Source organism: Zonotrichia albicollis, chromosome Z (genome assembly GCF_047830755.1).
Source record: "Zonotrichia albicollis isolate bZonAlb1 chromosome Z, bZonAlb1.hap1, whole genome shotgun sequence".
Lineage (NCBI taxonomy): Eukaryota > Metazoa > Chordata > Aves > Passeriformes > Passerellidae > Zonotrichia > Zonotrichia albicollis.
This window is the reverse complement of record NC_133860.1, coordinates 42,846,660-42,859,004: the sequence shown is the minus strand read 5'-3', so window position 1 is coordinate 42,859,004 and position 12,345 is coordinate 42,846,660. Positions and strand designations below refer to the sequence as shown.

At 40.5% G+C, this 12,345-nt stretch overlaps 1 protein-coding gene across 5 annotated transcripts in view; it reads right to left on the bottom strand.

Annotated features, from left to right (window-relative positions):
- Positions 1–11,792, bottom strand: part of FAM169A (family with sequence similarity 169 member A) — a 36,052-nt gene extending 24,260 nt beyond the window's left edge. For 2 of the 5 annotated variants that reach the window (XM_074533368.1, XM_074533369.1), the window contains exon 1: positions 11,517–11,792. In XM_074533368.1, coding sequence (XP_074389469.1) covers positions 11,517–11,777 — 261 coding nt within the window. In that variant the 5' untranslated portion in view covers positions 11,778–11,792. The remainder of the gene's footprint in view (positions 1–11,516) is intronic. The other 3 variants (XM_014268003.3, XM_014268004.3, XM_005488299.4) reach the window with 3 other exon arrangements.
- Positions 11,793–12,345: the final 553 nt, after the last annotated feature.

The following is a 12,345-nucleotide window of genomic DNA, read 5'->3' as shown; positions in this document are numbered from 1 at the left end:
GGCTGGAGAAAACCACTTTTCAGGTTTTTTTGACTACAGCATTAACACATTTTTGTTGCAGAGGCAGCAGGAGCAGCACAGGTCTCTACCGTGGAGTTCCTCATGCCCCTTGTTGTTGCTCTAAACCTCCATGCACTGCACAACTGTAAAACTGTCAGGTCAGATCTTTGTCACACATTGCACGACCATGCTCTGCTCATGGGGTACCATTCCAATTGGTTAGCACACAGTCAGGCTGACTGAGCACATGCAGTGTAGCCCTAAGCAACCAAACTCATCATGAGTACATAATATGCTTGTATGTACATTTGTACATAAAAGCATATTAGAAGAGTATGTTTGGAGGGGAAGAAAGAAAATTAATTTTATTTTTTAAATGAGACAACTTGAGCATTTCATTTTTCAAGTGAAAGAAAATAAATCTTACACTCTTCAAAAACGTATAATTTAACAAAATAATACTAATGATTTTGTGTCATAAACTCACATGAATAACATTTGCTTTAATGTATGACTGTCTCCCTTGTCAGCATTATGCAAGCTATTACATGAAGAATGGCACGTCCTTTTTTAGGAACAGCTGCAGCACCAGAGGGTAACAGATCAATTCATGGAATGCCAACAAAAACCACATTTAACAGAATGAGTGAACACATTCCTGTGCAACACAGGCACTTTATTCACAAAATCTTTATTACTATTAGTACTATGGCTAAGAAAGGCCATGGAATAAGTGAGTGACATTGGAAATTAGTTTTATTATAAATTATATCTACTATATATCTATTATAACTCCTATTTCATCTCAGAGTGCATGAGAGGTGCACAGCACACGCAGCTTCCAGCTTACATGTGGATTTGAGCAGGAATCAAGAGATCTGTTCATCTCCTTGCAGCTCTTCAATAATGAATGACACAAAATTGCAGAAGGATAATAACCCAAAAGCTATGTTATTTCTTACAGTATGTCAGAGGGCTAAAGTACAGCTTAAAATTGGGTTTGGGTGCCTTTAACTCAGGGGAAGTGGAGTTAGGCTAACAGATAAGGATTTAGAGAAATTACCAGCTGTAGCACAGACTTAATGTGAACACAGACATGTTATGTGATCTGCCTGAACTCCTCCACAAAACACAAAATAATCATTACCTCAGAGGGACCAGCGTGAGAAATACTTTACTGAGATAATGACATACTTGAACATTGTATCAAAACTTGACAAATACAAATACTCAGTTACTTACTGCACAGCTTACCTGAACCACTCATTCTCCTTAAAAAAAATAAAATAATAATTAAAAAAAGAAATTATAAAACATCAGCCAAGACCTTTTCAAGATAATATAATAACTGGGACAAATAATCATACAGGTGAACAATCTTCAGGTTTAAATTTGTTTTTAATAATAAATAATTAAAATTTACGTAGTTGTTTGGGGCTTTTAAAAATAGTGATTTGCAGTTTAGAGAACAGGTGTCAGGGTGCTCAAGCCATGACCTGCAAAATTTGCTGCTAACTCAGGAAAACCAACTTAGACCCAGCCTGCAGGATACAAATACAAGTCCAGTCCTGTGATGATGCACCGGCTCACTCACACAAAAAGTAACCTGCAGCAACGTCCAACCCAAGCTTTGACTGATTTCAACGAGTGCAGAAGCATCAGATGACCAAACCCCTCAACGACTGCCATGCACTTCCAATGAATCATCACACACCTTAAACCAAGTTCTGTTTTAAAAATATAATCCATGCCACAACCTCCCAGACTAGCTGTGAGCTACACCCAGGCTCACATCATGGGAAGAGACATAAAAACCAAACTAAACAGGTATATATGTCCACACATACACCACTTCCAGAGAAAGCCAAGACAAGGCTGCAGAAGTCCCTGGCAAGGCTCCAGGCCCAGACTGACGATGCACCAAAGCAGCAACGACCTTGATCAGAGCAGCAGGAGCATCATTTCCACTTTGCTTTGTTTCCTACCTTGCAGTATCCAGTTACTCATCTGGTGAAAGCGGTGAAACTACATAAAGTTTGTAAGAAAATCTAAAATTTTTTAAAAGTAGTCTTTTTAGTCTTCTGGCTTCAACTACAAAACAAAACCATCACATCTGCTACTAGAATTGCTAAGCTGTCTTATCAGTTATTCTATTAACAGATAAATTACATATATGTTTCTTTGCTTTTACTACCAGCTGTTAGATACACACACCATTTTCATTTTGTTTCTTCTTTATTCAACAACAAACACTTTAAACTGAGATAAGTTGTTTTTAAAGTTTTTTTTTTATTTCTACAGAGTCTATGAAATACTTATGTTTAAAAGTTCATCATTTTCTATTATAAAAATAAGTAAATTTTAAACCTGTGCTAATTAGTCATTTAAGTATGTCTAAGAGAGTGAACAGTTGGTTTATCATGAGTCAATATAACTGAAATACTTAGAGAAAACCTGTCTCATAATTAGCTATTTGGACGACTATTGTAACAAAGGTTTTGAGTTTTATAAACATTCCTATCTCTTAAAACTCTATTAATTTTAATCTGTAATGCTACATACATTGGTTGTAGGAAAAGGAACACATCGCAGGGAAGAGGTGTTAAAATTTTAAACCACAGAATTTTTATTAGGATTTCTTGAAAACTGTATCAGCTTGAAGCAGCAACCATTATACACTGATCTGCCACATTGAATAGACAACTCAAGCCTTTCTCACTCAAATAACTACCTATTTAGAGGTAGGTTTTCTTAGGGCTTAAATCACAAATTTGGGGGTTGGACAACAAGTCTTCAAACCATGATCCACACATTAGCACTAAGGTATATTTCCCTGCAGTATAGCTTTTGTTCACATTTTTTGGGAATACAAGCTAATATATACAAGTTCTTGACAGCTCAGATAGATTTGCACTGGCTTCTTTATTTTTTTTTTTTAAGACAAAATAAGATTTTTTTTATAAAATCTTATAGATATTGTTTGGGGTGTATGTTATAGTAACATAAACCCCAAACAATATCTATTCATGCCCAGCAAAATCACATATCAAAAGTTCTTAAGGAAACACATGGCAGTGTCTAGAAATTGCTGTCAACATCAACCAGGATCTCTGGATTAATATGCCAGCCACATTACCCGTAATCTCCTTGAAGCAGCTTATGCAACTCTGGTTTTCTATCAGACACACAAATCAAAGCTGTTGATTTGAACACAAATAAACAAACAAAAAACACAAATCCTTTCCATTCATCAATTAGCCACACAACGTAACTTACATGTATAGCACAAAATTGTGAAATCTACATACAGGATTCAATTCCTCAGCAAGAATTATAGTCAGAAGTTCTAAATGCTGGGTTTGAACACTTGCTTATCAGACGAAACATGAACAAGGACAGAAAAATGAAGAGTCCTCCACATTAAAAAACAAACAAACTAACTAACTAAAAACACTATAAAAACAACCAAAAACAAAGTAACAAAAAATCTTGCATCTGATTTCTTTAATTAAAGGTGACAGGGTAGTATCACAAGAAGAAATGCAACTTCTCTCTCAAACCCACCTTAGGCAGGTAAGGTTCTTAGTAATATGCCAAATCAGCCACCTGTGTAACACCACTGGCATTTTACTCAAGTGATTTAAATTAGATAATATATTAGATAGCTTATTTAATCAACAACTAAGTATACAAGCTACTTAGGTATATAAACTACTGACTAGTTATTTACATTTTTCTACAGTCTCACATTTTAATGACATTGTCTGGTTTTTTGAAGAACACTTCCTTCAGTAGGGAGTTTTGGAAACTAATGTGCACAAGTATTTCCTGCAATGAAAATGTGCCAGACATATGCTAAATTAAAATTCTGTGTTTGAGACTGATCAAAATAAACATAATTAATAAATTTGGAAAACTAGTTTTTCTTAAAGAAAACTTTCATGCCTCCCCTTTCAACTTCTCCAATTCAAGGTGACTATATCCATACATAAAATGAAAACCATTCTAGTTGTGTTTGAAAATAATTAACATGTATAATTAACAAGACAGAAAGATACAGCCAGGTGGGATTATTACTTCATTAATCTGCCTCTCTCTGACATTTATCTGATCTTTCCACTGCTCAGCACTCATTCTACTTTCTAATTTCCCACTTTCCTCTACGTTCTCTTCACTACATGACAAACCTGTTTAGGAGCTAGGAAAATAACACCAAACTCCACACAGATACCCCTAATGACCCACCTTTCCTCTCTGGTCACTACTCTTTCCCCCTTCCATGCCTTAGCAGTTTGAAGCTGCTGGTGTGCAATTCTCCAGCTCCATCCTCAGCACCCTTCAAGTTTGCTTCTGCAGTTTAGGCCTTACACCATCTGCTCCCAAAGACCTTAATGACCTTCTTATGGCACTCATCACTTAGAGCCCCCACAGCCTCTCTCCACAGGTGGCTGACGGGCCACCTGGAGCGTACACAGCCACACTACTCTTACTCCTGCTCATCTGCTATAATTTCCACAGGTCTACCTCATGCTTCTCCAGGCACGTAACAAGGCAACATTCTGAAGCTTAATTTGCTGCTTGATATCAATAGATTAACTCTTGCTCCCACTTGGAACCCACATTTCTTGGCAACTCCTTCCATTTTCGAACCTTCATATCCTCCTCTAACATTATCCCACAGGCTTGCAAGGACCATCTCATAAATACATCTAGTGATTTCAGAGATAAGGACAATAAAGAAAGCTCTTTTTTTAACACACTAAGGGAAAAAAAAAAAAAAAGGGCCAACAAAACCCACCAAATCTGGGTAGACAGCTGGTGGACTATCAAGCCTAACATCACTAATCTAACAGCACAGTAAGACTGGAGTTGCAGTCACCCTACGTCCACATTTGCATCTATTTTTAAAATGCTTGGCTGCACTGTCCTATCCCCTATCCCCACAACTGGGGCAGACGTCAAAGCTGCACAGATTAGATTAGCAATCATAGATACATGTTAGCAAAGTCTAACGAGTTACTTCTCATCAGCCAAAGAACAGCAACTCTCTCTTGCTGTTTCGAGAATATTCCACATGGAAATTCAAGTGATGGTCTACGGCTACTAACAACGAGGAGCAGGTGATTAATCTTTGCAATCACGGTCTCCATACCCAAGGAGTTACTAAAACAGTTGTCTGAACTACAACTATGCCACATCAAGTCTGGCTTTCAGCAGACAAGCTGTAGGAAAATTCAACAGTTAAGTAGTATGCCATCTCTTTTTTCTTGTTTAAATTATCTGTAGTTGGTTTTGCTGGTTTTGCCTACTTTTTAATGTCATTTGCAGCAGGAGACCTACAACTAAGAAAACAGCACACAACTAAGAAAGCAGCAACTGCCTTGGTTTTTGTGGGGGATTCAAAGGAAAATGAAGAAAGGGGAATAGGAATTAATATGAGATGTTCCTGGACACAGGACTGCAAATAAACAAGGCTGCAACAAGAGATCCTTGTCAGCCAACCATAAAATTTCCTTGCAAACCAGAGATGTTTCAGACTCTCATTGTATGGCCCTATGGGCCATTTACAACTGCCTGAGCATCAGAATTCTGAAAGCAGTAAGACAGTAAATATAACACATTTGGAGCAGTGAGTATTTAAACCTCATCATAGATCAAAAATTTATATTTTTCCCAGAAAGTCAATAGGCAGCTATCTCCAAATTCCCAATCCAACTCTAGAATCTCAAAGATACTACAATTATCTTCAGAAGATGACAGATGCCTAAAAAACTACTGTTTAACATGAGCAAATTCTGAATGTTACCTGCTACTTGTGCTCAGTGTCCAACCACAGCAAGTTTTTCAGTCTCTTTGCACAACAAATGATGAACTACAACAAAATGATGAACTTCACAGGCATACTCACAACGTAGTTTGTGGACTTACCAAAACAGTGAGGGATGACTCCAAAAGAACTAGAGACACAGATAATTAGAAAGACTTTTACCTTGCCTTTCTCAAAGGAAAGCTAAAGTGAAAATCCTATGTCAATCAAGATTATCACACATATCAAAAACATTTTTGTCTAAAAACAAAGGATTTAGACAACATGCTTGGGCCACAGACCAGATAGGAAGTCATTACTGAGTCCCAGTCTGAGCCCAGTCATGTCAGGAAGATATTACAAGTTATCCTCCCAGGTGACAGAGACAATTCTCACAAAAACAGTAATAGCTGTAAGTGGCCCCATATTTCCACGCAAAACACCACCTTTACTTCCTCAGCTTTACAAAGGCCACAAAAACTGACTGTCTCTGTCTAGCTCTGTCAGTTGTAGTCAGCAGCAACTGTGTTTATCTTCCTCATCCCATCTTCAGAAGGATGGAAAAAAGGCACACATGGACTAAAACTAGAAAACTAGAAGCAAATCTTCCTCTGAAAAATAAACAAGTAAAATAATATGCAAGCCTCATATCAATACAATAAAAAGCTAGGAAAGAGTCAGACATCTTGTAAGTTGCTCCAGCTAGTAGGAAAAAAAAAAGTTTAGGAAGGTCTGGTATTTGTTTGTGTAGAAATCCTGCTCCCATAACAAAGGAAGAATAAAACATCAAAAAGAATATTTCATTGCCCAAAATCAGAATCAAGGATCTCTTCTGACTGACAGAATCAACTGACTTATGTCTCTCTTCCCCAAAATGAACCTCTTCTCCCCAGTGTTCATACTTCCTTGTCATCCAAACAAATATTTAACAAAATCCTTAGTAGATTGATTCCAGAGCAACTCTGTGTTTGCCTTTTGGTTCAGTAGTCTTATACTTGTGGATGGTTAATTTTTGTTTCCCACAATTGTCTGGGTACAGCCACTGCTGGTTTTGTTCAACCCATGACAGCCATGTTATAAAAACCCATCCATTAATGTGAATCCACAAGGTATCACTAAACATGTTGCTACAGGACTCAAGATCTATGTCTGCGAACTTCAGCAAGAATGTCTCTAATAGCAGAAAGGAATTCACACACAACCTCCTCCCTGGTGTCATCTGTCCTCGTCTCCATCAGCAATCATCCTGACACTCCAAGAACTCACAAATTTCTGTCAGCACACTGCACTTCCCCTGCTTCTCACTGTAATACATGCTTGTAAGACTGCAACTTCTAAGCTACACCTTCTAGTACCTAGGCTATCCAGGTGTACTTGAAGTTTTGAAAAAACAAACAAACAAACTGCTTTAAAAGCTTCAGTTACTTGTTTTCTCTGGAAATGTAGACATTGCTTGATTGTTAGTGGTGGGTTTGGATAACGTAAGTAAGCTACTCGTACTTCTGAACATACCATCTTACTGTACTTTGTTAAAAAGCAAAAACAAAATCCCCAACAACAAAAAGTACTAGTATTAGTAGAAAAAAGTATTCATATTGTTGACACAATATACTACCTTAAATCAGTGCTCAGCTTAAGAAGGCGTTGCCAGGAATCAGCTTATTATCTCCCGCTCCTTCAAAAAACTCCTTTCTGCAGCTTCAGACTAAATGTTGACAACATAAACTCCCAGTGTTGAGGTATCAAAAGAAATAAATGATTCCAACATTTTATAATCCTATAAAATTGTCTGTGCTGCACTGTAGTAACATTTACATTGCTACTATTAAAATCCCCCACTATTTTATCATTATCAACTCACAAATTATTCAAATTCCCCAGTTATGGTTATTGCTGCATAACTCTACAACAGCTGTGAGGAGTATTATTCAACCTAGGAAACATTTCTATTTTGCAGAATATGCTGGCTGCAAAAGAGCTAGAAAAAAGACTGGCCTTCCAGCAAAGCACTTGCTAACTTAAGCACACTTCACATTTTTACACCTGGTGTTTTAGGAGCATGAAGGCAGCTAGGGTGAAGACAGCATTTCATACCATTCGAAGTTCACCGACTCTCCGTGCTGGGGAAAGGCCACTGCCGCACCAGAGCTCCTGAACTGGGTGTATTCCTCTAGCACTGCCTCAGGGGCTACTGATTCGGCAGAGACCACACCTTCACTGATTGTTCTTTCCCTTCAGTAATCCACAGAATTAAAGGAACCTAATTAACCACCTTTATTTTACATGTTTTGATGAAGCTTAGAAGAAAGGATAACAGTGAATTCAATTCATCCTGGTCCGTAAAAAATTTCTAATCATAAGCAGTGGCAAGAGATGCCAGCCCTGTGACTACAGAGATGCCCTGTCCTACAGTATTCTGACACAAAATGTTAATGTGCACAAAAAAAAAAAAAAAAAAAAAAAAAAGACAGAGAGACAGCTCAGATTTGAAAACAAAAATCAAAACTATTACTTTGAATAACTGTACAACATACAGTTCAGTATACAATGCAGAGAAATGGATTTTCCTAGATTTTCAATTCAACAAATCATTTGGAACTTATAAACTTATAATTCAAAACAATAGTAAGTTTTCCAGTTCACTTTGAAGGCAAAGAAACAGATATGTTAGTCCTGATAGTTCTCACTAATTTTATTGGGATTTTAGTAAAGATTTGAAAGCTCATGACTCTTTTGGGACAGGATTTTTTACATATTTTAGCAAGCTATTTAAAAGCTTCTCTGAAATCTCAGAGTCACTAGAGAACACCAACTAAATTTACAATGATCAAATAAATATATGCTGTCACATCCCATTGTTCAGGAAAAAAAAATCAGCAGTAGCAGACGAAACTGCAAGAGTATGAGAGAATAGCTACAAAGACACTGCATGTGCCATTTTGGTTATGTTCAAAACAATGCAGTAGAGGAAATACATTAGAGCAGGCTTTTCTACTCAGACTTGTTTAATCCACACTGCACCACCTGGAAGCATAAGTTTGAGAGGAGGGTCGAATTCTGATTGAATAATTTATTTTTTTTAAATCTGTTTCTATCGTGAGAAAATTATTTTTGTTGTTTTTCAACAGGTTACAAAATGTTTATCTGAGAGACCTTGACTGACAAAAGCAGTTCCAAAGGGAAGCGCACACCTCTACCACTGCTGCCCCAAACATTCACAGACAAAAGGATGACAGTGGCTTTCTGGAATGTATAGTTGATACAATGTGAAGGATAAGTTACAATCTTGAGAGTCAGGAGTAAAGTATTTATCTGCGAGGAAACAAGAAGCTGGTATTTTGCATGGAAAAATATTTAAGGAATGCCCATGTGAAAATAAGCCTTAGTAGACATCACTTCAGCTCTAATGCCACATTTGTACTTGCAGTTTAGAAACATAATTGGCAACAGCTTTAAATGATCACCACTACTTGATATTCATTGCTTGACAGAAAATAGAGATTGATATAAAATCTTATCATATCTAAGAACGTAAAACAATGGAAGAGCATCTCTACTCTGGTAAATTTCTCTAGAATCATCAAATCTCATGTTTGTCCTTTAGTAATTTTGCATAAACATGAAAAAAAAAAGCATTAATAAGTGTTAGCCTTAGTACAGAAATGAACTCTGTCTTTCACTAGCAAAGACTGCACTGGACTAGATAGGCAAGTACAACTATTTAAAACAAATTGTGCTTATATGAATTGCAGATAAGAAGAGCTTTCTTCAAGATAATTTTGTATTATCTTTACAACACTAACAGACATTAAAAAAGGAAAAAAAACTTGCACAAACACATAAACCTCCGCCTTTTTGATTATTAAATCAAAGAAATATTATCTACCTTGATGCGCATACTGAATAAATTAAGAGTATTTTCCAATTCCTTTTGTAAAGTGTCTAGTTATGTAACACTCCAAAAAGAGTTCTGGATCATGCACTGCTAAAGAGATATTATAAACATACAGTAGAATCCCATCTTAATTACTCATCCTGCACAACAGGAAAGAAAGACACTGTAAAACATTTGATTCTGCATAAAGAAAATCATAAAGAACATCAGACTGGAGAAGGAAAAACAAGGAAAGGACTTAAAACCTGCCTCTGTTAGTGGCTCTAAAAAACAGTGTTGAAATTGAGATGCTCGCTGACATTAATAACACTTGAATTCCAACATTAATTTCATAAATCATTCTCTGCCCTAACATTTTTCCACTATGAAACAGGTGATGAATGTTTTTTTCACTAGCCACCAAGAGAAAAGGCAAGTTCTTTGGTACCTAGAGAAGGTCAATTAAACAAAAAAAGGTACCAATGTGGTTGAGGAAACGGAGAGAAGATGCACTCAGTTCCTACAGAGTTTGTTGGAGGAGGAAAACCACGGTCACTCTAATCTGCAGCAATCTTTTATAGGTCCTCCAGTGAGGCAGCACTGATTTTATTATAATGATCACTCTGACACAATTCTTATTCCCCATACAAACTGGTGAGCTTTGTACTAGGCTATGACCAATGGCACAGTCCAATGTATAAAATGAGTAAATGCAATTATGCAGAACAAGAAAAGAGTTCCCTCCTCCTGTGTTGCACGTACACAAAAAAGCAAGTATCAGCTGAACAGGGTCTCCACACCAAAGGTTAAGTTTCTAAATTTCTGATTATCAATAACTGAAAAGTCCACAGCTCAGAAGAGCTGAAAGACAATTTTTTAATCTCTTCCTCTAAACAAAGCATTAATACATGTATTAAATTGGTGAGTTAATATATTTTGTTTTCCATTAATGCTAGTAAAACCTTTTGCTCTAGCTCTCAGTGCAATCCACTTTCTCAGGCAGCATTTAACACTCATAAGCAGGATAGCCGTGCTACGTCAATGGATATCTTAGACAAGATGCTTCCCTATGTTTTAAGAGGAATGAACCAACCCTACCTCAAAATAAAACTGCAGAAGACTTACACATCACATGGAGGAAAACAGAAGAGTGTGAGTGCGTGTGCAATTGTGTGTGTCCACATGTATTTGCACACGCACACACAGCCATCTTTGTGGGAGACAGCAACTGTAGCATTGCAATTACTGTTTTCATACATGCGTAGAGGTGTATAGATGTATAAATGGCTCTTACACGTGTATGTGGCTACGACACGTAAATTTCAACGCTACAATAGAAGACCCCACAAAAGATGGCTGGTCCTGGCCAACACGGAGTGGTCTGGGCCAGAGCTCACACCGAACTCGGCGCGCCGCAAGCTCCGCCAAGGCCGGGGGAAGCTCGGGGGGTCGAGCTCGGCCGGCGCCCGCCGCGGGGGAGCCGGGTCGGTCCCATGGCCCGGCCGAGCCGCCTCCGCCCACCGGCCCGGCCCGGCCCGGCGCGGCCCTGCCCGCCCGCGATGGCAGCGGCGGGGTCGGGCACTGCCCGGGGCGGCAAAGCGCGCCCGGGGGGCGGCGGCGGCGGCGCGGGCGGGATGCGGCCGGACACCTGGAGCCCGGGGCGGCCGCGGAGCCGCGGGCAGCCCAGCCCAGCCCAGCCCAGCCCGCCCATCGCCTCCCGCCGAGCGCCCCCGGGCCGCCGCCGAGCGCCCCCCGCGCCCTGCCCCGCCGGGCCCGGCTAGGCTGCGGAGATGCGGGACCCTCGGCAGGTCACCGCGACACCCCGCCGCGCCTCACCTCAGCCGGCCGGGCGGGCAGCCTGCCGCGGCGGCGCGGGGATAAACGGAGAAGGAGGCGGAGGCGGCCGGGCTCCCTAACAGCGTTCACGGCACACCCCCGCTCACCTCCGGCTTCGCCCGGTCCTGCTGCCCGGCGCCTGATATCATCTCCCCCGGCGGCCTCCCCGCCCCTCGCCGCTGACGCACTCCCGCTGATACGCCTGGAGCCGCCGCCGCTCGCCCCGCGCCGCCCGCCATGACGGCTGCGGGGACCCCGCATCGCCCCCCCCGGCCGCGGCGGGTGTGGTACCCGGCACTGTCCCTGTCCACGGCCGCCTCCACGGGCAGAGCCGGTACCCACGCCGTCGCTCAGCACCGCTGGGCTGGTGGTACCTGTCCTGGGGCCCTGGCATACAGACGGAGCCCAGAGCTACCTCAGAAATCTGTGGTACTCGCAAGGAGAACGGAGAAAGGCTCCTGGTGTTGAGTTGCTCGCCACAAAGCTAGGGGTGAAATATCCCCTTTGCAGGAAAGGTGACCTCATGGACTCGGGCAGTAAGGATTGCTTCCACATTTCCAACAACTCACCGTGGACCAGCCCGAGCCCTCACCCCTCCTCCTGTTACCAAATTGGGGTGCTGATTGAACTCAGTTACTACTCAGTTACTCACAAGCCTATTTTCCAAACAGAAACATTAATTCCTGTTCCCCAGCACTGACCACTACTGGCCACAGCACCTGAGTATCCACCCCCAAGAAGAACTGTATGCCAGGAAGCTGAAGAGCACCAAAGTCAAATGAAGGAGTTGGTGAGAGGATAGGACTTGCCCTTGACTCTGGCTGCAAAA